Source organism: Podarcis muralis, chromosome 8 (genome assembly GCF_964188315.1).
Source record: "Podarcis muralis chromosome 8, rPodMur119.hap1.1, whole genome shotgun sequence".
Lineage (NCBI taxonomy): Eukaryota > Metazoa > Chordata > Lepidosauria > Squamata > Lacertidae > Podarcis > Podarcis muralis.
Genome location: NC_135662.1, coordinates 42,035,646 through 42,063,123, shown reverse-complemented (window position 1 = coordinate 42,063,123; position 27,478 = coordinate 42,035,646). Strand labels below are relative to the sequence as shown.

The 27,478-nt window shown below is 41.8% G+C and overlaps 2 protein-coding genes across 5 annotated transcripts in view; one reads left to right on the top strand and one right to left on the bottom strand.

Moving 5' to 3' along the window:
• MEP1B (meprin A subunit beta) overlaps window positions 1–21,908 on the top strand; it is a 32,877-nt gene extending 10,969 nt beyond the window's left edge. For both annotated transcript variants that reach the window (XM_077933071.1, XM_028737080.2), the window contains exons 7-15: window positions 1,750–1,928; window positions 2,394–2,612; window positions 5,450–5,602; window positions 7,124–7,339; window positions 8,097–8,534; window positions 9,471–9,635; window positions 10,612–10,744; window positions 12,701–12,893; window positions 14,373–21,908. In XM_077933071.1, the coding sequence (XP_077789197.1) occupies window positions 1,750–1,928; window positions 2,394–2,612; window positions 5,450–5,602; window positions 7,124–7,339; window positions 8,097–8,534; window positions 9,471–9,635; window positions 10,612–10,744; window positions 12,701–12,893; window positions 14,373–14,387 (1,711 nt within the window). In that variant the 3' untranslated portion in view covers window positions 14,388–21,908. The remainder of the gene's footprint in view (window positions 1–1,749; window positions 1,929–2,393; window positions 2,613–5,449; window positions 5,603–7,123; window positions 7,340–8,096; window positions 8,535–9,470; window positions 9,636–10,611; window positions 10,745–12,700; window positions 12,894–14,372) is intronic.
• The window catches only part of GAREM1 (GRB2 associated regulator of MAPK1 subtype 1), an 84,739-nt gene continuing 77,017 nt past the window's right edge, over window positions 19,757–27,478 (bottom strand). For all 3 annotated transcript variants that reach the window (XM_077933070.1, XM_028737077.2, XM_028737079.2), the window contains one exon: window positions 19,757–26,728. In XM_077933070.1, the coding sequence (XP_077789196.1) occupies window positions 25,816–26,728 (913 nt within the window). In that variant the 3' untranslated portion in view covers window positions 19,757–25,815. The remainder of the gene's footprint in view (window positions 26,729–27,478) is intronic.

Genomic DNA, 27,478 nt, shown 5'->3' with positions numbered 1-27,478 from the left:
GAAGCAGATTGCCTGGTGGATTGAGTAATGTTCCCTGTGTCTCTAAAAACCATGGTTTTTGCTGAAGGACATTGCCGGATCCACACTGATCTATTTAAACCATCTGCCTTGGCTCTCTGTGAGAGAAACAAAAGCTGGAGAACAGCATTCCTGTTTGCTCACTGATCTATATGGTGGTTGATCCTCATGGCAATTCATTTGTGTGTATTCTGGGTTTTGGATCCACTCACATTTCTGAATTGCATAGTAAAACTGAAGATGCTGTACAGCAGACATGCATAGTTGGTTGCCATGTGTGCTTATTGTGTGACTACTTGGTCATATGGAACACTCCTAAAAGTGACCATGTGTTTACTTTCAGCATCCTGTTCCACCCCAGAGTCTTTCTACACATAATTCAAAGGACATTCTGGCTGTATTGTAGGCATTCTGCAGACGCTGAGTTGATTTTAATGCTAGTGTTATGCAGAGTAGACCCACTGAAATTAATTAACCCAGTGAATCTGGTTTATATGTCAGAAGTCAGTATTCCCTGGTACCTGCTTGGGCCATATCTTTTGTTGCTTTGCTACTCTCAACTCTGAAGTCTGCTTCTCTTTGCTGCCATGGCCTCTTCTTCTGCCCAGAGATAGGAGCAACGGACCCCACTTTGCCTTCTCCCTCTAGAGGTGGCCATGCAGATTAAGCCCAGAGGAAGAAGGCAAGTGAACGGGCAGCAGTGACTGTGGCAAAGAGAGAAGGGCTCGTTTCAGGAGGAGGCACTGAAGACATCTTGTTTAAGGCTTCCCAAAACCTGGAGCTGGCAAATCACTGAATGAATAAAGTTTCAAGACATACAATATTGTTAAACACACCCCGATTTCCATGTTATGAAAGATATAAGGGGTTCCAGCACATACTTCAGGCTTGGTTTCCTTTGAATGAAGGTCACTGGAATATCTTTGTGGTGGTGTTATTCACACACATACACCAGCTAAGCATAAAATGAAAGGGCTCACAACATTAGCACCTCAGCATATTTTGCTTTTGCATCCGTTTCTAGATGCTTTCAGCACAGAGAGCAAGTCAAGCCTCTTTCCAAGTCTACCTCACTATGAGACAAGACTGGTTCTCCTAAACCCACCAATCATCACCGCATCTCCAGGCATTGGGGGTGGGGGCCTGTTCCCCTCTAGGAACATCACTAGCCAGTCATTTCTACAGCAACACACTTAAACTTGACCAACTCTTTAGTTGTGCAAAGAGATAACTTAACAGACTTGGCTAGCCCCATTCACTTAATAAAGGAACTGGTTTGACCATTTCAGTCAGTCCTTCTGCTATAGAATCACATCTTACAGATGGGTCCTAAATATGACATCTAGACCAAACCCCCAATTCTATAACCATATAAAATTCATAAGAGCTTTACTAGATACATAGTCATAAACAAAGACATGTACAATGCTTAAGGCCTTACAATGCAGATGGGAATTTATGCCATCGCCATTCACGCCTTGTAGAGCAAATGGAAGGTCTCTCTCTAAACTCTCTAAGTACAGGTGTGCATCTCTTTTGGTTTGTATGCATGGTACCCAATCCAGCATGGGAATCTGGACAGAAGCAATGTCTCTGCAAGTTCTGCCTTGCAGAATTAGTGTGACCAAGTGAAAAGGGTTTCCTCTGAATGAACCCTTTGATGGATAAGTAGACTAGGGCAAGATTGTTTACAGCACAGATTGTTTTGAACACTCTTGCATTTTTTGTCAGTTGCTGGTCCTCTGTGGGAAACCGCCGAAAAGGGAGGCAAGAACTCTCCATAGGAGCCAACTGTGACAGGATTGGGACGATTGAGCATGAATTCCTTCATGCACTGGGATTCTGGCATGAACAGTCACGATCTGATCGAGATGATTATGTCACAATAATGCGAGACAGAATTCAGGAGGGTAAGCTAATTTACCTTCCTTTTAATTTAAAACCATTGATAGATTTCATCTGTACAGCTTCTCATTCATCTTTTTGACTTGGATGGCAATGTTTAAAATGTGATGCATTCTTACCTTACATCTGACCCCTCTCCTTTTACCAAGAAGCTTGACTTATTTGGAATTCTGTATATGCCTGCTGCATCGAGTCTCTCTCATTTCTTTTTGCTTGCAAAGCATTGTAAATTGGGATCTACTATAATAAATAAATACTCTGTGGTTCTGTATGATATACTTGGAATTCAAAGAAGAAGCGACGGGACAGCAGGCTAAGCACATAAATTATAAATTTGTAACATTGCAATGGAAGAGATATTAAAGAGTGTGCTTATCTGTAACCTAAACCAGTGGGACTGAAAAGGGCTTACCTTTGGCTGGATTGTGATCTGTATAAGTCACCTTGGTAAGTTCTTCTGCTTCTTTCAGGTAAGGAAGGAAACTTCAACAAATATGATGATAAAAGATCTGACTTCCTTAATGTCCCATATGACTATAACTCTGTAATGCACTACAGTAAAAATGCCTTCAGGAATGGAACAGAACCAACAATAGTAACAAATATACCAGCCTTCATTGATGTGATTGGACAGCGCATGGATTTCAGTGAATATGATATCCGGAAGCTGAGTCGACTCTACAACTGCAGTAAGTGTTTGAAACCCCATCATATCTTTTCAGCCTCCTTTAGCCATCTGTCATGGATGCTTTAGCTGAGATTCCTGCATTGCAGCGGGTTGGACTAGATGACCCTCGGGGTCCCTTCCAACTCTACAATTCTACGATTTGTTTGCTTAGGTTTCATTTCTGAACTTTACTTTGGGACGAATTCAGTGTTGCCCTCTTCTGATGGTTCCATCTGGCAGCCAGAATTGCTGGTGGAGCAATCTCTCCTCTCCTCTGCACATGTGTTGCAGATGACATGTGCTTTCCCAACCCTCCCCTGAGCCAATTTTGGGGGCACACAAGGGGAGGAGAGGGGCAAGAGTCCTCTGGTGCTAGCAGATGTGCTTGCACAGGCTTCCACTAGCAGTGCCTGTTAGTTAAATCTGGTCCTTTGCCTGTGAATATAGTAGCTTTATAGTTGCAAATAAATTCCCCCCCAGCATCTGAGACAGGGGTGAGGAACCTCCAGCCCAAGGACCTAATTAGGCCCAGCACATGGTCCCCATCGGGTTTCCAGTGCCATTTCCTTGCAAAGCACACCCACCTGTCCCACACCTGACATAATTTGTGATGTCAGGTTTGCGGAGGTGGAGAACTAGCTGCCAGAAAACAAATGGGTGCCTTAGCTGATTCCAGGTGGCTTCCTGTAAGGGCTGTAGATTGGTGATTATGGCAAGGTGGCAAGTCAGGAACTCTCTAGTGCAAGAAATGCCTACCCCTAGCAGACTGCCTGCATATGCCACTCGGCTGATTGGTGCTTACAGCAAGCTGGCTGGGATCTGCACTTAACAGCAGACCCCAGAGTGGGATGTGCTGTAAGCATAAGATTCCCTGTGCTTTGGTGGTTTGAATTGAAACCAGTGCTGCAAAGGATCACACCCACAAAGGATTGTTTGTTTGCGGTTGTCTGATGCGACTGAGGCTGATATAAGGTTGTCATGCTTCTGGATTTCCCTGGACACTGTCAGCAGCCAGTGTCCAGGTGGTGCTCATGTTGGCAGTGCTGTTTTTGCATTTATTAAAGTGATTTTGCCCCAAAAGCTCAACAACTTTGGGCAAAACTAAAAAAAAAAGTTCAACAACTTTTCACTGTTTGAAATATGGCAACCGTAGCTGATAGGAATTCTACTGCAACAATAACTGAAAGGTGCTGCACTGACTACACCTGACCCAGATGGACCAATGGTCTGATTCTGCATGAAGCGGCTTCTTCCTCAGGTAGGATGCTAAACAAAGGAAGAAGAAAAAATATAAGTGGCCTGGTGGTCATTATATGGTCAGTTGATTTTACTTACATCCAATTCAGTTAGGAATGTGGTCCACTAAAACACATGCCATAATGCCATAATACAGGTGTAAGTCTTTAAGGTGCCACCCGACTCTTACACACACACACACACACACACACACACAATTGCTGAGCATGCAAAATCTGCCCTTTAAAGGTCCTTTTGATTTTCCTAGTAGTGAAAGGATACTGCTCATTCTATAAAACAAGCCAGCTTATTTATTTTCTTTTAAAATGAAACTCATTTACTTCTACTTGAAGTGGTTTATGGATTCAGCTAATAGCACTGATTGATCATAGAGTGACTGAGGCTGTGTTCACACTTTCAGTTACCGTGCATTCATTTCATGTGTGGTACTGGGTTTTTAATCCGTGTTCACATGACAACATGCAAAATGCGTATATATCCTGTTCTTTGTTATAAAATACTACTGTTTGATGTGTTATTTCCCAAACCAGCAATCAGAGTCCTCAAGCCATTCCTAATTTATCTCTAGCCAAGGTGTGAAAACCTTTGCATACTATAAAGACATCCCTGCCTGTCAACACCCCCCCCCCAACAGATGTGAATCAGATACTAAAGAAGCCATGCTGTTGTGAACAGCTGGGGGGAGGGGACACTAAAATGCACAGAAAAACAGAAACTTCTCTGTGATGTGAACCCACCTTGAGTTAGAACAGACTTTGGTTCTTTTGACATTGTGGTTTTTCCTAACTAATTGAGATATGAGAAGATCTGTAATTGGATTTCCCACTTTAAAAAAGTTTAACAGCAGTTGCCGGGTGAAGGTTGAGAATTATATGGAACAATGGTCCTAGGGGAGATTAACCTTTCTCTCATGCCATTCATGCCAAAACTGTTTGTCTACTAGAGGTAAAACAATACCAGACAGACAGGTTTCCTCCCGCAAGGCGGCTAGCAGCTGGTGGGGATATAGATTAGGGAAAAAGTGAGATGGAAAAGGGTTTAGCCATCTCACCTGCAGGCTCCTTGACTCTTAGACTGTTTACTTCGCCACTGTTTACAGAAGCTTTTGTATTTTAAAATGAGTCACAGATCTCCTGATGGCATATCTAGGTACCCCTGCCCGTACGGGCCAGTCTTGCCAGACTCTAGGGTTGTGCGCTCATCTCACTCTAGAGGCCGGGAGCCAGCGCTGTCTGCAGACACTTCCGGGTCACGTGGCCAGCGTGACAAGCTGCATCTGGTGAGCCAGTGCAGCACACGGAATGCCGTTTACCTTCCCGCTGGTAAGCGGTCCCTATTTATCTACTTGCACCCGGGGGTGCTTTCAAACTGCTAGGTTGGCAGGCGCTGGGACCGAACGACGGGAGCGCACCCCGCCGCGGGGATTCGAACCGCCGACCATGCGATCGGCAAGTCCTAGGCGCTGAGGTTTTACCCACAGCGCCACCCGCGTCCCTGATGGCATATCTAGATGGGTCCAAACTATTTCCTGATGCAGTTGACTGAATAGTCCCACTAAAGAAAACAAACACTGTATCTGCTCTGTTTTTTTAATGCTGGTAGCTTCGTCTTTAAGCTTTATGGAGACGTGCAGTTTTGAATTTGAAAACGTGTGTGGCATGATTCAAAGTACAGAAGATAATGCTGACTGGCAGCGCATAACCCAGGTTCCTAGTGGACCACAAACGGATCACACCTATGTTGGAATCTGCCAAGGTAATGTACAGCAATTATTCTTATCTCTTAGATAAGTATTTTCTGTGGATGTATCTGATCTTCATAACCTCACTAACTTGCTGATAAATTGCTATTGCGTTGTTAACCAAGCCTGTTAGATAATTAGAATGTTTACCGTATTATTTCAAGTCGTATCTCTATACATGTCTGCAACCTACTTTTCCATGTTAAGGGAATTAAGCTGTTTTCAGAACTTGCATGACATAATTTGGTTCAAATGTGCTGGGGGAGCCATTTCCCACTGTGACCTTGGTTCTTGTGGGAAGACAGGATGTTGCCCCTTCCATAGAGCTGTTCCATTATAAACTAGAATGTTTACCAAAATATGCTGGAGAACAACATGCATAAATGTGGGTTGAAGCCTGGATAGTGAAGTGCCCTCATAAGATAAACAGGGGAGCAACAGAGGCAAGACTAGAGTTTTTCAAGAATTGGGGATTTATTTTTAAAAGTATTTGAAAATGGTAATTTAATTCTGAAAGTTGTTCTGGAGGAGAGGTGTGTGTGAAGCTATGGCAGGCCAAGGAAGTTGCACAGTGATGTTTCATTTTGCATGGGAGGAGAATGGAAAAGTAGAAGTTGGAAAACTGATAAGAAGGCGGCAGCAAGGTGAAGAGGGGGTTATTCCTTTCCTTCCTGTCCTAACTGCAGGAAGGAGCACTGGGGAATGCTTAGCATAAATCCAGAAAGAAGACTGAAAAAGACTTGCCTCTCTCCAGCAAGGCTTTGCTAGGCAGAGTCTGATGGAACTGGGAGTGCAGAAAAAGAGCACACAAAGCAGGAATTTGTGCTTCTGCACTTACCGCACAAGAATCAGCTACAGTTCAAAGGTGCAAGAACAGACACCCAAGTAGAAACTTAGCCAGTATGTCTGCCAGCAAAACAAACACACCTGGACAGGGCTCAGGAGACTCACTAAGTTCTGGGTTTCTAAGGTAACAAAGGAAGTGGATCTGTGCGAGATGGCAAATGAGTGGGGCCTATCCCCCAAATCACAGCTGGTTAGAAAGACAAAACCAGAGTTGAGATAGAGTGATGTGAGCTAGAAGCAAACCAGCAAGCTGAGAAGACAGAGAGAGACAGCAATGTTTGATTCCTGTTTGAATCCAAGGCTGCAGCTATGGGGGGAGCAAGGCCCTCTTGTGGTGTTAATCCTGTGAACCCCTCCATTGTAGGCTCAGGTTGCATATATGTGTAAATAAGCCATATATCATAAAGACACCAGAGTCTCCATTGTGCCACATTCTGAAGGAAACACGAACCCTGAGTGCCAGGAACCCTGGAATCTCGCACTGCTCAGAGATTGGGGTGATGTGCACCCGTGCTTTCTCTAAAGCGCACTCAAAATTTTAGGGTTCACTGTAGCCAATCACTAGATGATAAAATGTTGCTTTGACTGAGGGACATTAAGCATCCACAGTTCCAGGGGGTTCCATGCCAGTATATGGAGGGTGAAGAAGTTCTAAAAGTTTCCCTCCTCTCTCTCTTTCTCCTTGACAGAGACTGGCTACTTTATGCATTTTAACACCAGTGCTGGAAGTGTGTCAGATCGAGCGGTTTTAGAGAGCCGATTTCTATATCCCAAGAGAGGTTTCCAGTGCCTACAATTCTATTATTACAACAGCGGAAGTGAAAGTGATCAGCTGAATGTTTTAGTCAAGGAATACACTGATGCAAGCCCCAATGGTACCCAAAGGCTTGTGAAAACGATACAAGGTATGAAAGCATTATTTTTAGTATGTATATGCTCTTGTTCTAGTTAACACTGGGGCAGTAAATCTGTGCCTGCTCTGTATCACTTTAGACTGCCGGTGGGGGCTCAAATTATTGCATGCTCCTCCGTTAAAAAATAACAAAAAGTTCCTCTGTATAGAAGGCTAGCATGTCAGAGAGAAGATTAAGCCACATTCCTCATCCCATAACATCAAGTTTTTGATGTGGAGGTTTTTTTAAAAAATGGAGGTAAATTAAAAAATGTAGAGTTTGAAGCTGTATAGTCCAGACACCAGTTTACTATGCTGGTGAGGACTAGGCTAGAGTTTAATATTTCACATTTGACAAGAAAAGTTCTGAGACCACAAGTATTTTATTCTTTGGTCTGGGTTCTCCATAGTGTTTTTAATGGATTTTTCTTGCCCCAACCCCACAAAAAGGAGTGGGGTAGTGATGGACTTTTAAATTGTATTTTGAGCCTACACTGTTAAATATATTACATTTAACAACCAGTAGATTGAGATCTGTGAAGTAATGTTTCCTGTGGTCCACCCCAGTCAGGAGGCAGGCTACTGTAGTCTGCGTCAGGGGAAGCACCGAAAAGGATAAGTCCTGCATAAAACTCAAGGACACAAATATGAATGACGAAATAAACTGTTCAACACTTAACCCCTTTTAAATTTCATGGGGAATATGAAAATCTGTTTGTGTAACATTGAAATATATTGTCAATATAATGTACCTCATTATTCTTTTCCAGGTTCACCTGCAGGCTACTGGGAGTTACACCATGTGTCTTTAAATGTTGCAAGTAAATTCCGAGTAGTATTTGAAGGCATAAAAGGATCCGATGCATCTAATGGAGGCCTTTCCATTGATGATATCAACCTGTCAGAAACTCAGTGCCCTCACCATGTTTGGCATATAAGAAATTTCACTCAGGTGGTTTCAAGCGCTACAATACAGTATAGTCCACCCTTTTACTCTCCCAAAGGGTATGCATTTCAGATTGGTTTGCTCCCCACCAGTTCATTTAATTTACACATACATTTGCACTTGATCTCTGGTGCAAATGATGACCGGTTGCAGTGGCCTTGTGCATGGCAACAAGCTACAGTGCTTCTGCTTGATCAACATCCAGACATCCGCCAACGTATGTCAAATCAAAGGAGTATAACTACAGACCCAAGCCAACTAGGTAGGTTAATACTTGGATCAGTTTACCCTAATGGTTATGGTTTTATATATATATATATGTGCTTCAATAATGCCTTAAAATTTCTTTCTTTCACCAACAGTAGTGTATTAAAATTCCTAAGGTGCATGAGAAACTGCCCCCAGACCAGATAACGCAAAACAAAATAATCTATATTTAAAAAAAGTTGAGCTGATTACCTCCTTGTGTAGACACTGTGAAATACCGTACTTTTTCGTGTATAAGACTAGGTGTTTGGTTTTTTTTACTAAAAAATAATGTTAAAAAGGGGGGGGGGTAGTCTTATACACGGGGGCAATCTCTTCCCCTCCCATTTTCTTAATTTTGAGTCCCCCAAAATAGGGGGCATGTTATACATGGAAAAATATGGTAAGAGATCAACAGTGGGCAATAAGGACGCTTACAGTCTATTGTTTGAATTGCTCCTCTGAGAACCAAGACAAAGCCAATTGGGTAATGATGGCAGTAGAGGGAACCTCTGGAACAGGAAGATGAATAATGGAGATGCCAAACCTTCCCTCTCCAAATGTTTTGTGGTCTTCAAGCAGTAGACCTAGTGGGTTGGAACTGAAATGTTTTTAGAGGTTGGTAACTTTTTTGTGCAGCTGTGGATTCGGTGGAAATCCTCACAGTCAGTGCCCATCCAGAAGGTTATCTTTGGACTTTTTAGTATTGCCCAGGCTACATAGTTTTCCTGCCCCAGTTGGAAGTGACAGCCCAGCTTAGATAGTCATTGTGGTCTTGATGTTCACAGCCTACAAGAGTTAATTGAGTCACATTGTCTTCCTGCTTACACAAGAATCTTGAGTCATTCTTATTTTGCTGGAAAAAAGGTATATAGTTAGTATCATTTCATATTTTGCTGAACCCCTTTTCTACTAAAAATATTAGCTTTACTAATTTTTTCTTCTTTCACAGTATATGATAGACCAGACAACGTAGGAATGGTCGCTACTTTTCCTAATGGCACTGAATTCATGAGAGGTCCTGCAACTGAATTCAGTTCCTTTATAACACAACAAAGGCTTGAAAGTCGTGAGTTTGTTAAAGAGGATAGTATTTTCATTCTTACAACAGTGGAAGGTATGTGGGTTTTGCTATGAGTGATATTGTTAGTATCAAAGATTCAGCAGAAGTAATCCCATGATAGTCAATGGGAGTCTCCCTAAAACAAATAGTTCTGCATATTTTCTTCTCTCACACTTAAGAGTTGAGACTAGAAGGTGGGCCCTGATTGCTTATGAATCTGCTGATGGCTACTGGTTGAAATGTTTTGCAAAATGTATGCTGAGCTGCTTAGACAGGCAGTCATTTGAATGTGTAGAGTTCCAACATCTGGAGGTGTTAATTTTTACGAAAGGCAAATGGATCAACCTTTATGGCAGCTGCCACATATTGGAACTTGCAACTTTTGTAATATTTCTCTAGTTTAACTGATATAGCTGCTCAGAGGCCTTTTGTCAATGAAGGCTGGGACTTAAACATTCAGTGTCTCCCCTCTCCTTCCCTTGAGCAGCTGTGAGAAGTTTAGAAGCTTTCACTTTTCAATTAAACACAGTGTTACTTCCAAACCCCAAACTGTAGTTAATATTTACTATCTTTTCCTTTATTTTAAGAAACCAACTGCATAAACAAAGGTTTAGAGGTGGCTTTTTCTGACTAGCCATAGTTGAGACAAATGACAGTTTACCTGGATTCAGGCATAATGTGACTAGTTTAAAACTGGAAGCTTTCCAACTCTTCCTCTTGGCTGCCCCAGAGAAGGATGGAGCATGTGACATTTGCTGCAACCCATTTTCATAATGCTGAACTATTATTCTGCCTTACACCTTTATGTATCTAAGCAAAAATCACAGGTTAACATCTATTCCAAAAAGCAGTTATACATCACTCATAGTTAATTTCAAATTGTTTTATAATGGCCATTAAGCTTATAAACAAAAGATCTCTAAACTTCTGAGCCCCAAGCAGACTTTGATAAAATTAATAGCACCAAATACTTTAAGATGTATTGGTTAAGCTGCAAGAATTTATGTTTTGCCTCATTTATTCACCTCAGATATATCACATTTAATATCAACTCAGCCAAATTCTACAGCCATCGCTCCAACTACAGCCACTAGTGTGTGTGAGGCCTATGGTTGTCAAAATGGTGGAATCTGCATTCTTGAAGAGGGGAAGCCAGTTTGCAGGTAAGCAATGTCTTCTTAAGTGTTCATTATTGTGGAATTCCTTCTAGGGAGGCATCGTGTTTAGCAATCTTTTATTTTTAAAATCCAGTGTGAAGTGGGGGTGAGAGAACCTGAGATCTTCATCTTGCGGTACTCCCACAGAGGATATTTAGAACTGAACTTCAGTTGTGCACATTCCACATTTGTCACTAATAATCTGCTATGTTCCTTTAGCTGTTTTTAACAACAAGTAACGGTATTCAAGGGACGCGGGTGGCGCTGTGGGTTAAACCACAGAGCCTAGGACTTGCCGATCAGAAGGTTGGCGGTTCGAATCCCCGCAACGGGGTGAGCTCCCGTTGTTCGGTCCCTGCTCCTGCCAACCTAGCAGTTCGAAAGCACGTCAGAGTGCAAGTAGATAAATAGGTACCGCTCCGGCGGGAAGGTAAACGGCGTTTCCGTGTGCTGCTCTGGTTCGCCAGAAGCGGCTTAGTCATGCTGGCCACATGACCCAGAAGCTGTCTGCAGACAAATGCCGGCTCCCTCGGCCAATAAAGCGAGATGAGCGCCGCAACCCGAGTGGGTCACAACTGGACCTAATGGTCAGGGGTCCCTTTACCTTTACTAACGGTATTCAGTCCAGGTTTGTGTCTGTGGGTTTGTTGCATGGAGGTTAACTTTTTTTAGGCCTCCATCCTCATCTGTTTTTGCCAGCTTCTCCCTCCATCCAGTATGGGCTTGGAAGGAATGCCTATGTATTTTTTCCCTACAGTTCCCAGAAATTAGACAGGCTTTAAGCATGCTTAACTGGGTTATACACCAACAGGCAGTGCATGCCAACATGAGATGCCAGGTAGGATAGGAGATCCCAACATAGCTATCTACCTTCCCTTTTTTTGCGGGAAATTCTCTTATTCCAGCGCCATTTCCCGCTGCTATCCCGGATTGTTAGATATTCCGTAGACTGTCCCCGGGACAGGTGAGGCTGCTGATCCCTTATTTTCAAATCTGAAAGTTGACTCCTATGGATCCTAACCTCACATACATACACTAATATATGAGTGCTAATTCACCAGGAGGACGTGGGTGGCGCTGTGGGTAAAACCTCAGCGCCTAGGACTTGCTGATCGCATGGTCGGCGGTTCGAATCCCCGCGGCGGGGTGCGCTCCCGTCGTTCGGTCCCAGTGCCTGCCAACCTAGCAGTTCGAAAGCACCCCCGGGTGCAAGTAGATAAATAGGGACCGCTTACCAGCGGGAAGGTAAACGGCGTTCCGTGTGCTGCGCTGGCTCGCCAGATGCAGCTTGTCACGCTGGCCACGTGACCTGGAAGTGTCTGCGGACAGCGCTGGCTCCCGGCCTCTAGAGTGAGATGAGCGCACAACCCTAGAGTCTGTCAAGACTGGCCCGTACGGGCAGGGGTACCTTTATCTTTACCTAATTCACCAGGAAAGATGTGCTGGGCTCATGGTGGAGAGCACATTCTGTGGTCCGTATTATTTAAAGCTGGACTGAACATTCCAGCAGCCAATACAGTCATACCTCATGTTACGTTTGCTTCATGTTACGTTTTTTCAGGTTGCGTCCCACAGCGACCCGGAAGTACCGGAAAGGGTTACTTCTGGGTTTCGCCACTCGTGCATGCACAGGAGCGCTAATTCGCGCTTCGCACATGTGCACAAACACCAAATTGCGCTGCACACCTGTGCAGATACGGCGCTTCAGGTTGTGGGCTTTTCATGTTGCGAATGGGCCTCCAGAACGGATCCTTTCTGCCTTTCTGTAGTTCCATGATACTGTGTGCAGTTTTGTAACTTCAGCTATGGGGACCCACAGGTTCTTCACTTCTGGGTGAAAAATATTATGGTCCATTTAGCTTAGAATGGGGGGTTTCTGACCTGTGAGCTTCATTTGGGGGTGGGGGTGGGGTATGTTGAATTGTGTTTGTAATTTGTTTTAACCACTGCCATGCTTTGCAGATGCCCTGTAGGTGCAGATTGGTGGTATGTGGGAGAAAAATGCGAGCAGAAGGGATCCACACAGGACACAGTTGTGATAGCAGTTGCCTCGTCTCTGTCTATATTTGCCGTTATGTTGATCATCACCATTGTAACGACCAGCTGTATTAAAAAGAAATATAGGAAAAAAATAGAAAGCCTGGGTTTACAAAATGTAAGTATTGCACTTCCGGTGGTGCGAACTTTTAGGTGGCTTTGCAATACTGAACTGTTTTCTTGCTAGGTAAGATTGTGAGATGCAATACTTAGTCTGCCCTCAAACGTATTCTAATTAGTGACAAATAAGGGGAACTTGTGATGAAAGGTTGTGTGGCCTTTGCCAACACACACAGAGGCTAACACAACTCTGGATGCACTATCTACCGAGCCCCAGTAACTTCTGTTAGCTTATGCTGCATTGTGTGGCATTTATTTGGGCAGCTACATTTTGACACAGCAATCCAAGTGAGGGAGGGTGAAACCGAGGCAGAAGAAAAACCAGATTCCCAGGGTCATTGCACAGGGTAGAAGGTGGGAGGGAAATGTAGATTTACTCCCCATCTTCTCCTTTCTTTGGACTTCATTCCTATACAAACCTATGTGTGAGTAAGTTCCACTGAACTTCATTGACACCCCCCCTTTTTTGGTAAAAGGGCTTTTCTCTCCATTGATGCAATAGAAATGAAATTTTGTTCCCCAACTGGAGTATTGGCTTTCTCTACTCCCCCCGCCGCCTTCCAGTGGCATGTCACGGGAATGCGAAGGGTTTGGGATCCAAACTTGCCTCAGTGTGCACCTAAACACTTCCTGCCCTCTTTCTGCCATTGGAAATTTCCGCAACTGCATTGAAGAGGCCTCTGTAGGCAGACCTCCTGGTTGGCATGTGAAGACAGAGTCACAGAATCTTGTGTGCCCTGGGCTACCCTCCCAAGGACTGCACCTTGAAAATGTGATTAAACTGTATAAGAACTAAACACTTTTCAAAGACTGAGGCTCTCTCAAACTATCTTACCAGTCCTTGAATATATTTTATCAAAGCAGCATCAAATAATTTTAGAAGTAGCAGTCCATAATATGTTTTAATGCACCCCTCGCCTCCCCAAAAAGAGATTCAAAATGGCAGTTGCATCTCCTTACTTCTCATCTGCGGCAATCAGCTATCTTGCCATAGAAATGTCTGTTTCTATACCCGTTTTGAAACAAAAGTATACAACTTTGGATAGTTTGCCAGCAGTATGTTAGCCTGCTGAAAAGCATCATCTTTTGTATTTCTCATTCTGGGTTTGCAACTCCTCTTGGATGAAACGATTTTAGGGGAAACAGCCATTCTTTTGCATTAAAAACAAGACAAAAGCTATATGCCACTTCTAGGATTTAATTGAAATAAATTACTCTTCCATTGAAATTTAAAAAGAAGCTGTGGCTTTTTCCAGCCCAAAATTCTGCACAGGAACTCCAATTTGAGACCCACATTTCCCTTCTAAGAGTATGGAAAAGCAAGATAAACTTAGGCTGGCAAATATTAACGTGAGCTTGATTCATGCTATGTGTTCAATGTACTATGCTCTATGCAGGATGGCCATATTTATTTTGCAATTACTATAATTGTACTCTATCCAAGTTATTTAGAAGATGCCTTTTGCTCTCTTGACAGAAAACACCCCTCTGAAGATAGTGAAAGTTTGGAAACCAAAGTGGATGGCCTCACTTGAACACCTTATTCATAACTTCATGTCCAGCACAGTTTCTCCTTTGCCAACCGACATTTTACTTACAGGAAAAAAGGGAAAGGAAATTATTTGTGTGTGAGTTTAAATCAATGCAAAAAAAGCGGCTAAAAGTGATATTTTAAATTTTGAGATGGTGCAAGTTTAAGGATTTCTCTAGCATGGAACATTTCCTGGATAAGCAAAGTGGTCAGATTTCTTTATTTCCACCACATAATTTATGAAACAAAACTCGGAGGTTTCCCTTCTGTATAAACAATATGGACCCAGAGTGAAGACATGTGTCCTACTTTTTTTCCAGAGGGGTGTCATTTGCAGGTGGTTCCCCTCCAGAATCTTTAAATGGCCTTTTAAACATCTGAGTTCAAAAAATTGTTTGGGGATTTGGCACGATAGCATTTCAAGGGGGAAAGTGGGTGGAAAATCACATATGCTTCAGTGGCAGCCCTTTTCTGAAAAACTCATCAACTGCCTGGCTGCTTTGTGAACTCAAAGGTATAAAAAGCTGTTAACCTCCCTTCTAGGGAGGTAACCGAAATTCTAAGATGTGTTTAGGGCATTTCCACTGGGGATGGCTATATCAGTTGTGCAAAATATTAGCAAAACCTCTTTGGGGATAACAGAACCTGCCTGCTTTCTTCCAATATACTGAATGATGGAGCTTCCCAATTTTATTTATTAGGTTGTTAAAATGTGCCCAAGGATAAAAGTAGCTTATTGTAGGCGCCATCAGACAAAATGGGGAGAAGAGTTGTATTACTGAGGTTAGCCTTTATTATCTTGCTAACACTGCATAACAGAGTTGTACAAGTATGATGAGCAAAGGATAATAAAAACATCAATGCCCTATTAACTTTGTATGCTTCTATGTATTAATAGGAGATGGATCTTCTCTACTGAATGTCCCCATTGTAAAGAACTCTCATTACCTTCAAAGATCAAACCCAAAATAGCTTTAATATACTTGCAGCCATGAATGTATTGTATTAAAAGGTGCCAGTGAAGAAAAACATGTATGTGTCATCTTAACTATAGGCTGTAAGTCTTATTAGCTAAAATATGAAATTTAATCAGTTGCTTTAATGTGAATTCTCTGAAAACCGTATCTTTGCCATAACATTTCTTCATATCTCTCTCTCTCTCTCTCTCTCTCTCTCTCTCTCTCTCTCTCTCTCTCTCTCTCTATATATATATATATATATATCACAATCACGTTTTCCAAACATAACACCCCATCTTATACAACATAACAAACCTTTGGCTATCACAGCCTAAGACTTCTGTCAACCTCGACTAATGGTTTTCTAACTTTCTTTCTGATTTTGCATTTTATTTTAATAGTTATTGCTATAAAATCCAAATCCTAAACAAACTCCTTCTTAGTCCTCTTTTGCAATAATGCATATAGTTTTCTTTACAAAACTTCTTGCAACCCGACAAGCGATTACAATTGTCTTTCAAATATAATATATCATAAATTTCTTCCAATCTTTCAGGAAAGTCTGGTCTTGCTGGTTCCAAATTTTCCCAGTTAATTTTGCCAACTCAGCTGCCATATCATTTCTTTAAAATTATTGTCTTTGATATCTTTCTCAGCTGATGAGAGAAAGCTGGGAATGAGAAGCAAAGAATGGACAGTTCTCCCAATGAAAGGGTGTAGGAAGTGGAGTCTTCTGAGAATCTATTCCTTTTAACTTATAAATGATCTGGAGTTTGGGGTAAACAGTGAGGTGTGGACTATGCTGATGCTACCAGATCATTCAGGGTGTTTAAAACAAAACAAAAAAGAAAGATTACAAGGAGCTCTAAAAGAATCTCTCCAAATTGAGGTTGAATGGGCAGTAAAATGGCACAATGCAACTCACTGCAAATGATGTACATTTCAGGCAGACAATTCTAATTTCACATATGCATTAATAGGATCTGAGCTGGTGGTGATAGACCAGAAATGAAACCTTGCAGGCAGGGTGGATATCTTGATAAGGATATCAGCTCAGTAAGCAGGAACTGAAAAAATAGGGATAATTAGGGACTGAAAAATAAAATTGCCCACATCATTATGCTGTTGGAATAATACTGTAGGAATGGGTTTCCCAAATCTAAAATCTAACTGTGCAGTCAGTCTGAAATGGGCTCCAAAATCCCAATTTTTCCTTCTCCAAGGGTGCATTAGCTAAAAACCATTAACTTGAGCACTTGAGCAAATGTATAACAGGAACCCAGCTGTATAAACAATACTTAAATATTTCTGTAACAGATCTAAGCTAATGCAGTAATACCATTATGATAATGCTAGCGATTAAATAGGAATCAGACACACGAACATTAGGTAAAACTTCAGACTATTTACATCCATAAAGTTATTTATGGGAGAGGTGGTTAAGCTGTAAAATATTATCAACCATCTGAGAAGCACACTGAACTGGAGGACAGATTAATTGCATACCATTTACATATCTTCAGAAGGTATGCTGCCTGTGCATCAGATGGTACTGCCACCACCATCTCCCCATCTTCCTCTCCTCCTCTTTTGCCAGGTGGGCAGGCAGCAGATGAACCTTGGCTGGATCCAAATCACCATAATCAGGACGAAAATAGCTGCTGGCAGTGTTCTTCAAATATTTGCACCTGAATAGCTAGCCTCTCTGAGGGTGGAAGACACAAAGAAATGAGAATGCCAGTGGAGTACTGTGGTTAGAGAGTACAGAGTTCAAATCTTCACTCTGCTTCAAAGCTCACTGCTTTTCTTGGATTCCCCAGCCCCCCATCTATCCTACCCAAAAGGGTTGCTGTAATTATAAAAAGGGGTTACCATCTAGGTTGCTTTTTGCTCCTTGGAAGAAGGGTTTGAGAAAAATAAGAGGTATCCTTCTAGACTAGAGCTTGTTCTACATATTATGCTACAGCATACATTAAAAAGTGAAACTAAATCTAAAGATGTTCAGAATGCACAGGAAAAAGTCAGGTAGTTTCTTTAAAATGACATGAACACTTGCACAATTTATTGGGTGCTAACAGCTAGCGGTTCTGTTCTCTGCACACAACCCAGATTAAAAATGTCAAGCTGCATATTGTAGGCATGACTGAAATTTGCAACCCTATATTATGGCAGTTGTGACTCAGCCTTTGAAAAATTGAATCTTAAAAGTTGTTAATGCACTAACCTACTATAGGTTAGAAATAGGTCTGCAAATCTTGGTTAATCAGTATTAGGGTATGTTCATGTTCCTACTTACTGTGACTCTCAACATGCTCCCACCACTGTTTTTTTTAAAGCTGGGTTCACACGTCATCAGCCCCAATCCACCTGTGTCCTGCAGCTTTTAGGGAAAACTTCTCTTTGATGTGTTTTTCTTGAAACCAGCTCCCATCCAGTTTGAAAATGGAACCGACGCTGTGCTGTGAAGAGTTCGGGCTGCTTTTGCAGGTGCGCAGATGAGGGCTTCACATGGCGCAGGGAAAGAAATCAAGTGAAGGCGCGCACACTTTTGCGCTGGTGTGCACAGTGATGAGAGAAAGCCACTTGGAAATGCAGCAGGAGTATGGGAGAACTTCACAGCTTCTCAGGCTGCTAGTGTGAGTTCAGATGAAATGCTGCATCACAGTTAATGCCAAGTTGGAGAAATCCATCTGACTGAGAAAATGCTCAATTTTCTAATCATGAATCTTCTAAACCCTAAACCAACCCTAAATGCAACTCTTTTGATAGCAAACTAGGATGGTTAATGCCAGCAGGGTTGTAACAAAAGGGTTGTGTCAGTATTCTCAGAAAAACTCTTAAGGTTTGCAGAAAGTAAAAATACAAAATACAAAAAGCCCAAGAGGGCAAACCCTTTCTCCAAAACCCAAATTAGGCCTGAGCATACTTAGTAGCCATGGACTTTTAACTATCAATCGGAAAAGAAAAATGGAAAACTTGGGGAAGTGATGGAATGAACTACTGAAGGAGCACATGGCATAACACCCAATACACTGTTACATTTTGTCGCAGACCCACCTGTGCCTCTATATTTGTGATTGGCGGACAAGTAATAGTGAAATAGCAGAAGTAGTCTGATCTTAGGAATAGACAGGGCTAGTTTCACAGGAAATCATAGGCCCCAACAAGTTGCGGTGAGCCTCAGGCTCATACATTTTCCCTCTTTTACATGCCACAGGAAATGCAAAGAGTCTGCTTCCTTTTTAAAGTAATCACAGCTTCCGAGGATGTCCAAATTCATAGAACTGTAGTTTGTTTAAACTATCATTAGTGATAACAAGTTGTGATTATACCAGTTTCCCATTACTTCTGAATTAGGACAGAAACCAGACCATACATCTGTACAGATTCTGAGACACAGATGCATATATTAAGATTGCACAAGAGTATTTTAAAAAAAGATTCCAAGAAACAGTCCTGAAAATAGATGAGATCAAGATGTGCAATAAAACCAGCAGACCTTTTTTTTTTAAAAAACCAACAGATCTCATAAGTATGCAGACAAATTGATCAGCTTTGCACTTTGGCAGTATTCCAACTTAATGAAAGAAATTCATTTTAAGAACTCCTGTGTTTCACTCCAATTATTTTACCCAAAGAATCTAGCAATTAAGACCTTAGCATGCCAATACTGTGTTTCTAATCTGTCCATTTAACTTCTGGATGAAATAATAAACTCTACGCATTTAAAATATCATGAAAATAATATCTTTAATATACAGTTATATATATACTTACAATACACCATTGACATTTGTTCATATATATAGTAGGGTTATTTATTTGCTTCTGGTTTAAATAAATGTTCCTCACCCCAAAACCTGTAAAGAGATTATCAAACCGGCACATACTTTCACAAACACATACTTAGTTTTAACAATAGAATATATTTACTAAGCCAATAAATTGGGTTTTGTTTTGAAATTTGTTTATTTTTGGCATACATGGAACCCATTTGGAAATTGAATAGCTGAGCCCAGAAGCTAATAATTTGCCATTATCCTTTTATGTCTGATCAGCTTCTTTATTTAAGAATTAAAGGAATTCCATTTTTTTAAAAAAAGCTCATTTGTTCTAGATATTATTGAGCCTTATGTGTTTCATTTATGCACGATGTATGCATGAAAAGGGTCTTTTACTACTTTGCTGTTATTGTTTATAGTCTCATCTTGTAGTGTTTCAACTATAAGGCAACTGCATGCTGAAATACTGACTTTACATTTCAGTTTCATAACTGACACACCTTAAATTTGTGGAAGTTAATGCTCATATTGCAACTGCCCCAGTACAATACTAGTAGTGGCGGTAGGAAAGGGAGTATATATATATATATTTGAGCTGCATCCATCCCACTCTTACACCCTGCCACTTAGGAGGCAGCTTGTTCCTCATACTAAAAAGGTTTTCTTGCCACCTCTAGTTTCCCTGAGGTAGTGCAAGTAATTAATCAGATGCAGGATTGTTTCTCCAAGCCTCTTACGGGCTTTTGGGCTGACGTTAAGAAGTTTTCATGGCCCAGACTGCATCAGGTATGACTTACTACTGTGTTTCTCGATGCAACAGTTAAGAACCCACTTACACTTGCTGGTAATGCAGATCAAGTGAGAGATTGAGCCTCATCCATTCAGCAATGCAGCAAAGTGCCTAAGTCTGTTTGGCCAACACATCTCTCCACCTCCTACTGCATCTGAAAACAAACTGGTTGCATTAATAACCTACAGGGAGGAAGAAGGGATGGAAAACTTTCCTTTCCTGAACGTCCTGAAGTTAACTTACCTTACAACCCAAACCACTGAATCGATCATTAGTGTCTACTAATGAAACTGTTGCCATTATGAAATCTTATTATACAGCATTATATATACCATAGTCATAGACATATTATGGGACTTTGTTATAAATTTAGCTTTAACACACACACACCCCAATTTAGTTGCCCACTTGGCTTTCAAAAGTGCATTTTCCTTATGCAATTAAGCAAACATTTACTAAGGCAAGTGTGGGAACCCTTTGGCATTCTAGAAGTTGCTGGACGACAACTCCCATCATCTCTGGCATTTGCCCACGTTTGCTGGGGCTGTGGGCACTGTAGTTCAGCAACATCTGGAGGGCCAAAGTTCTCCACATCTGCCCTAAAGCTTTAGTTTTTGCCATTAGCAGTATGATGCCACCCCTATGTACAATCCATTCTTACTTGGAAGAATGTTCCACAGACTTAAGCACGGCTGCTTCATCCCAAGTATGCACACAGGAGTCTTCCTAAACTTGATGGGCCTTATTTCCAAGTAAACAGACTTAGGGCTGCACTGTAAGCATCTTAAAGAAACTGAACACATTACACTGCACTATAGGATTAGCCACACCAAAGCAACAGTTACAGGTATCTTATGGATGGCCTCAATACTCCCAGGCTGCCTCCTATTTAAAGGAAAACCTATTGAAATCCTGTTGTGAAAACAAGAACACCCATATATAAAGGACTATTATACAAGGTGTTATTGTGCTGCACATAAAGGGATTTTGCAGCAAGATGATTAAATGCAAAACTATGTCCATCGCACTGCTCCGAAACAAAAAGCAGCATCAATTCTGCTTTCAGCCAGCACTTTAGTTATTTATCAAACATGAATAGAACAGGGGCCATAATCAGTGGCGAATGAGTGGCACATGCCCTCCTAGCTTTCACTCTTTACAAAGACCTGAGGAACAGTATTATCATGCCTCTTTCATTGACCATTCTGGGTCACCCAACCACTGCCACAGTGTCGTTTCTCCTGGCAGATCAAGAGGAGCAGATGACTACAAAGGTTGCAAGGTTTCTAGCTGGGGCAATCAGAATAAGGTCCACTATTTGACGGCTGATTCAGGACCCTAAACTGTGTTTGATATAATTGACTTTTTATTTTGTTCTGTGTAAATCATAATTTTTTTGTTGTTGCTATGGCCGATGGCTGACGCAAATAAAGTTTCATTCATCACCACCACCAGGGGCTATAAGATGGGATACTCCTTTTAATCAGAATATATATGGGAGGCTGCATGGTTAACTTTGAGGACTCCGTCATATGAGAGGTCCTTGTTACACCTCCCAGTCCTATGTTGCAATCTGCCAAGGAGCAGGCACTGTCCCGGCAAGAATGCTGCCTGCCAGCCTGGGTGCTTCCCCTTGCTCTGAATGCTATTCGCATGGCATCATGGAAAAATTCTATCTCTGATCCTGCAAGAAATAAGATCTGTGAACATACTTTGGGAGTGAGGAGACACTGGAGTCCTTGTGTAAGTGGTCAGGGTTGAAAGGATTAGTATTGCTCCTTGGGTGGTGCACAAATGCTTAGGAGTGCTCCCTCAGCCATTAATCCGCCAATGGACTAACATTGTTAAAAATATTTTACTGGGGGATGCTGGTGGGACAAACGAATTCTCAAAACGCTACAAGGCAACAACAATGATCTGTGGAAGCAAAGGCAGAGAACAGAATATGGGGGGGGAAACCCAACAACATTCCAATGCAGAAATGAGAGTCACTACGAAGTCTGGGATAAAAGGACATGCAGTGTGTGTGTGTGTGCTACTAATCTCACCACTCTAAGTCAGGTGTGGGGAATGTTTGGCCCTCCAGATGATGCTGAACTACAGCTTCATTGACCATGCTTGCTAGGGCTGCTGGAAGTTGTTCAGCAACATTTGAAAGGTCACCAGTTTCCCACACCTGCTCTCACTAACTTCTTAAATATGATGACCCAGAAGGCAATAAAGTTACGGCCAGACATGAAACAGTGTTTCATGAAATTCAGTGTGCCATATAGCACATGAAATTCAGTGTGCCATATAGCACTTACGAACTGAATGGATTTATTTGTAAATTAAATTAAGGTATGAGATTGTTAACTGCTTTGATGCCACACCAAGAGCAGAACCACAATCCTAAACACTTGTTATTGAAGTAAATCCTACTGTGTTCAATGAGGCTTACTCCTAGGAAGCATGCATAAGATTATGGTAGGATTAAGGTTGCCCAAAGCACAGAATTGTTTTCCATTAAGAGAAAACTTGCTAGAAATTGGAAACATTGCCTCCCCCCCCCCCATCCTGCAAACCCTTCACTATTAAAAGATTTCAACCATGTGGTGAGCGCTTCTCAAATCACAAGGGATTATACACTGAGGAGCTATCACAGGAACCCTTGCTTGAAGTACAAATAGATTTTTGAAAACAGAAACAAAGATGTCAGGCAACTGCAATTTAACTTCCAGACTGATAGGCACTCAACTGCCAAGGTTTGCTATATGATGCCAAACCACAGTTAAAATTTCTCAACAATGGTTTGACATGATTGTCTGAATGAACCGAAAGAATGTTGGCTTGGCTTGGATGCAAAGAGAAGTTAAATCTAAGAGAAGTTGGATCCTAAGACAGTTTTAGGCTTTTCTCTTTCCTTAGCAGCCCCCCTATTGCTCAGAAGGGTCAATGATTCTCTAGAGCAGGCATGGCCAAACTTGGCCCTCCAGCTGTTTTGGGACAACTCCCATCATCCCTAGCTAACAGGACCAAGGGTCAGGGAGGATGGGAATTGTAGTCCCAAAACAGCTGGAGGGCCAAGTTTGGCCATGCCTGCTCTAGGGAGTCTTTTCGTGGGGCACAGGAGGCTGCAAGGGAAGGAAGAGTCAGGAAACTTTCCTTCCATTAATTTCCTTACGTTAACGAAAACCATTGGCCATATTCACACATAACACTAAACCATGGTGCTCATCAGTGCTTTTCTTCTAGAAAAAAAGGTGTCGGTACTGTGCACCTTGATTACCCTCAGAAAAAAGCACCGGTAAGTAAGAAGGAGCAATGGATAACACAAGCCAACATTAAGGGAAAATAAAAGTAAGTTCTGGTGATGTTCTTTAGAGCCTTGGGCTCATTCCAGATTGTGCACATAGGGTTATCCCATGGTTTAGCATTCCATGTGAACTGGGCCACTGAAGTGAAAGTACAGGCTTTCCCCCATAGAATTTCTTCCTATACAAATGCAGTCCAGTGCTGGACTTGGCCACTGAAGTGCTTGCAATCCTATGAGATACCGGGGGGAGGGGGGGACATTGCATCATGAGAATCCTGGGATCATCACTGACTTCTCACATGAGAATCCAGCTAACTACACTAGTCTACTCATCTATGGAGAAAGTACTTTTAATCAAGTCCCCAAAGTGTTTTGTTGTGTTTTTTAAAATCAAGCAGTTTACAATCTCCCCCCTAATGGCAAGAACGTTCTTCAGCTTTCTCCCACAAATACAGCATGCAGTCTTCTGTAAGCCTCCTAAGTCATTTTTTTTCCAATGAACAAAGATAACTGAAGAAAAATTAATGAAAATATCACATTAAGGAACACTGCATTAAGGATTGGGTGGTGTGTGGGGGGAAAGCTTTAAATACAAACATGAAATCCTTTATCCTAGCTGTTTAACTCTTATGAATAAGCAACGGGATTAGTAGTGTTGTGTTAAGACCTGGATTCCCTTCCTAAGACTTTGATGTATTTGTTGTCTAGCATAATGAAAACAGGCTGGCTGGGTAAATACATCACACACCATGTGCATTCTCCTCACCCCACTTTTTAAATAGTCAAATGTATTTAATAGATTAGGATCCTAAAACATCCATATATTATTTCAAGAATAGGAGGGTAACCTCAACTATTCTACTTCCTCTAAACATTTCTTAATCATCATTTAATCAGCTTAATTTTGATTAGACTAGATTTAGTTTTGGGAAATGTGAAATGTTTAATTTAGGTTAGTGTTTAGGTTTCACTCTTTCCTAATTATGGTTTTTTAAAGAAACCTTAGAGAAGCAGCAGCAATACAAAGCATCTAGGATGAACCACTGAACTGCTGCATCTGTGTCTTATTTCCTGAAAACTTGCACTCCAAGGCAGATCATTCTCACCTTGTGTGCATTTTACACCCAAGACAATGGGTGCATTGTTCTCTAACAGTTATTTGTACTAATGTAAGCCATCAAAATTTGCTCAGATTGAATGCAAAGTAGTTTCAATCACATTTTAAATCCAAATCTTTCTTTGTTTCTCTAATACAAAACCTTTTCCAAAATAAATTCTGTAAAACAAACAGCACATTTCAGAACAGCACATTTCTGCATTTCAGAACCCCTTTGCTCCCCAACACTGAAAGGAACCTGTGCTTATTCTCTCCCTTTCTGTATCTGTTATCTGCTATGCAAGAGAACTTGACTGGGTAAAAAAGAATACCTGCCTTGATTGCGATAGTTTCTAAGGGAAACAGTACGATGGTAAATCAAACTGGGGCCATTCTGAGAAGTAGATTGGTAGGGCTATGACTTCTAAACTGTTTGGGCTGAACTACCCCAAATCCTGCCCTTCCCATAGAGCTATATGAAAGACCAAGGCTTCCTTCTCCCTCAAGTGCTATTAGGTTGAAAATTATGCTGCGTTCATAGATCATTGCCCCTTTATAAATACATGTGTGTAGAAGCTGAATGTGTTTTTTGCTACCTCTCTTTTCCCCTCCTCGCCCTGTAAATTATAACTGAGCAGAAAGAGAGGCCACAGGTGGATAACAAGGCAGAAAGGAAAACAATGCATGTGTGAGCAGGGCAGGGACAGCTCACAAGAGATTTAAGAGCAGAGGATTACTGGTAAGTATTGCTCTCCTAAAGGCCAACAACTCTATAAAAACCAACCCTGTTTTCAACTAGGCAGAGAAATAAGTGGTGAACTTGTATTGCCTTTTCAATGAGAAATTTGCACTCATCTGGAGGTGACACGAAGCTACTAAATTCTTCGTCGGTTTTTTTGTGTGGTTTGAATTTCCTTCTGGAAGATGGATTCATTCAGAAAAGGGTTCTAATCACAACCCACATATAAAAGGAATGCTATCCCAACAATTAGAACGAGTGGGAGAAGGACACTAACCATTGGATAAATCAGAACTGAAGGCAAGGTATGCAGCCATCAGAACACAAAAAAAAAAAACCCCAAGAGGAAATACATTTATTGGTAAACACACAAAAATCAAGGTGATTTGTGTGCTGTTCAGCTTTGCCTAATCAATAATAATAAATATAACGTCTTAATAGACTACACTGAGTACAAATTAAATTCCCTTTAAAGCCCACTGTTTAGCAGCTTCTGAATGTTCAGGGATGCACAAGGCACACCTCCCTGTTTCTACTATGTACAAAAGAGTCTGCTCACCACTCAGAATATCTGCATAGTAAGAATGTTTTTTTTCCTGCTACTATATTTACATAAGAGCAACAGAGGATTTTAGTGCAAAAACAAAAACAAAAATGAGAGACTGTGTGTTAGCCCCGGTGCTTCTGGCACACCTCTCTCTGAGTTTTATTGCACCGGCTTCGTAGCACTACATTTTAGGTCGCCAGCCGTTAATGAACTGCAGTATTTTCTTAACCTGCAACTTGCTTAGCTTGAAGTCCTCCAAAAGGATCTCTTCATTGAGCTGAACAAGCAAGTTGCCGTCAATCTTCTCTGTAACAAAAAAGGATATGACATCCTCAGATAAACCTATAAACCTCAGAGATTTAGAAACTTCCTCTATTGAAAGTCCAGACAGATCCACAGGGGGCTGCCAAGGAGAGCCGTCGCCGCAGGACCTTGGTGCTAGCTGAAGGTGGAGGGGAGATGAGAAAGGATAAGGGATGGCAAAGATGTCTTGCATGCCCTTTTTGCCAAGGTACTGATCTTCAGAAAGGTCTGGCGAGCCTGCCTGCGGTTCTTCCTCGGCACCATCTATTCTGAAAGGCAGGGGACACAAGTCAAGGCCGGGCTTCTCATCTGCCGCTTTTGGTGCACGAGGGGGTAAGGCAGGACACGAGAGAGACTGCGGTGTGCTACTGACTGCCAGGCTCTTCTCATCGGTGCACTCAAGAGAGTAACTCGCTGACTTTGGGCAAGTGGGCACTGCACAACCAGGTTCTGCTGCAGCTGGCAGGGTGTCCCCTACAGGAAATTCACTTCTATCCAAGTCAAATGTAAAAGTTGCTGGGCAGTTTCTCTTTGGTGTGCCAGGAGTCTTCTGTCTTGGATAACTGTAACTCCTGCTTGGGTCCAATAGGAATTCACCCCTGTTAAGGCCTTCAGCAGCTCCGGAACAATGATTTGGCCACGACAGCCTGGAGGACAGAGCATCAGCAGAGGGGCTTCCAAAAGGCAGTAGGTTGCCAAAATCTTGTAGGTCAGCCTTCACTGTGCTGCACGGATAGCAAGCAACAGGAGCACTCTCGGAGGCAGACTCAGCTTCTCCTTCTGCAGCATTGCTTTTTTTTTTTAAAGATAAGCAAAAAGATAATTACTTTGGTACTTGGTGGTCATGTGAGAAAGCTATTACTTTGCCTTACATTATGTCAAGATGGCGGTCAGTGTCTTTATACAATTTCCCTTCTGCAGGGAACTGTTTGCAGAACTGTTTGCACATCACAAATTCAAACACAGGAATTAGATTTGGGGGGCGACATGCAAAGCCAAACAACACCCTCATTCTTTGAAAAGCAGTTAACTGTACTGACAATTATTTTGTAATTTCTAAGCAAATTTGTTCAATTAAGTGGAGGGCACCACATTGATTAAGCTTGCTGCTATACAACAATGGGAAGTTTTTTAAAATCACTTTTCATCATGCCAGTAAAGCTTGCGAAGTTACCGTATTTTTCGCTCTATAACACGCACCCAACCATAACACGCACGTAGTTTTTAGAGGAGGAAAATCCGTAGGCATGCCATCCGTAGGCATTCCCTCCATAACACGCACAGACATTTCCCCTTACTTTTTAAGAGGAAAAAAGTGAGTGTTATGGTGCAAAAAATACGGTATCTAACATTGCATTGCATAGGGGGAAATAGGGTGGTAAACTGTGTATTCTGAACTGAAGGAATGAAATCTGGACTCTGCTAACTTAATAAAGAACAGATGTCTGGCCCCTGTCCCTTAAACCTAGTAGGTAGAAGGATTTAGACAGATATGAGAGATAATTCTCATGTTCATTCAAAGGGACTGAACTTGCAAAACA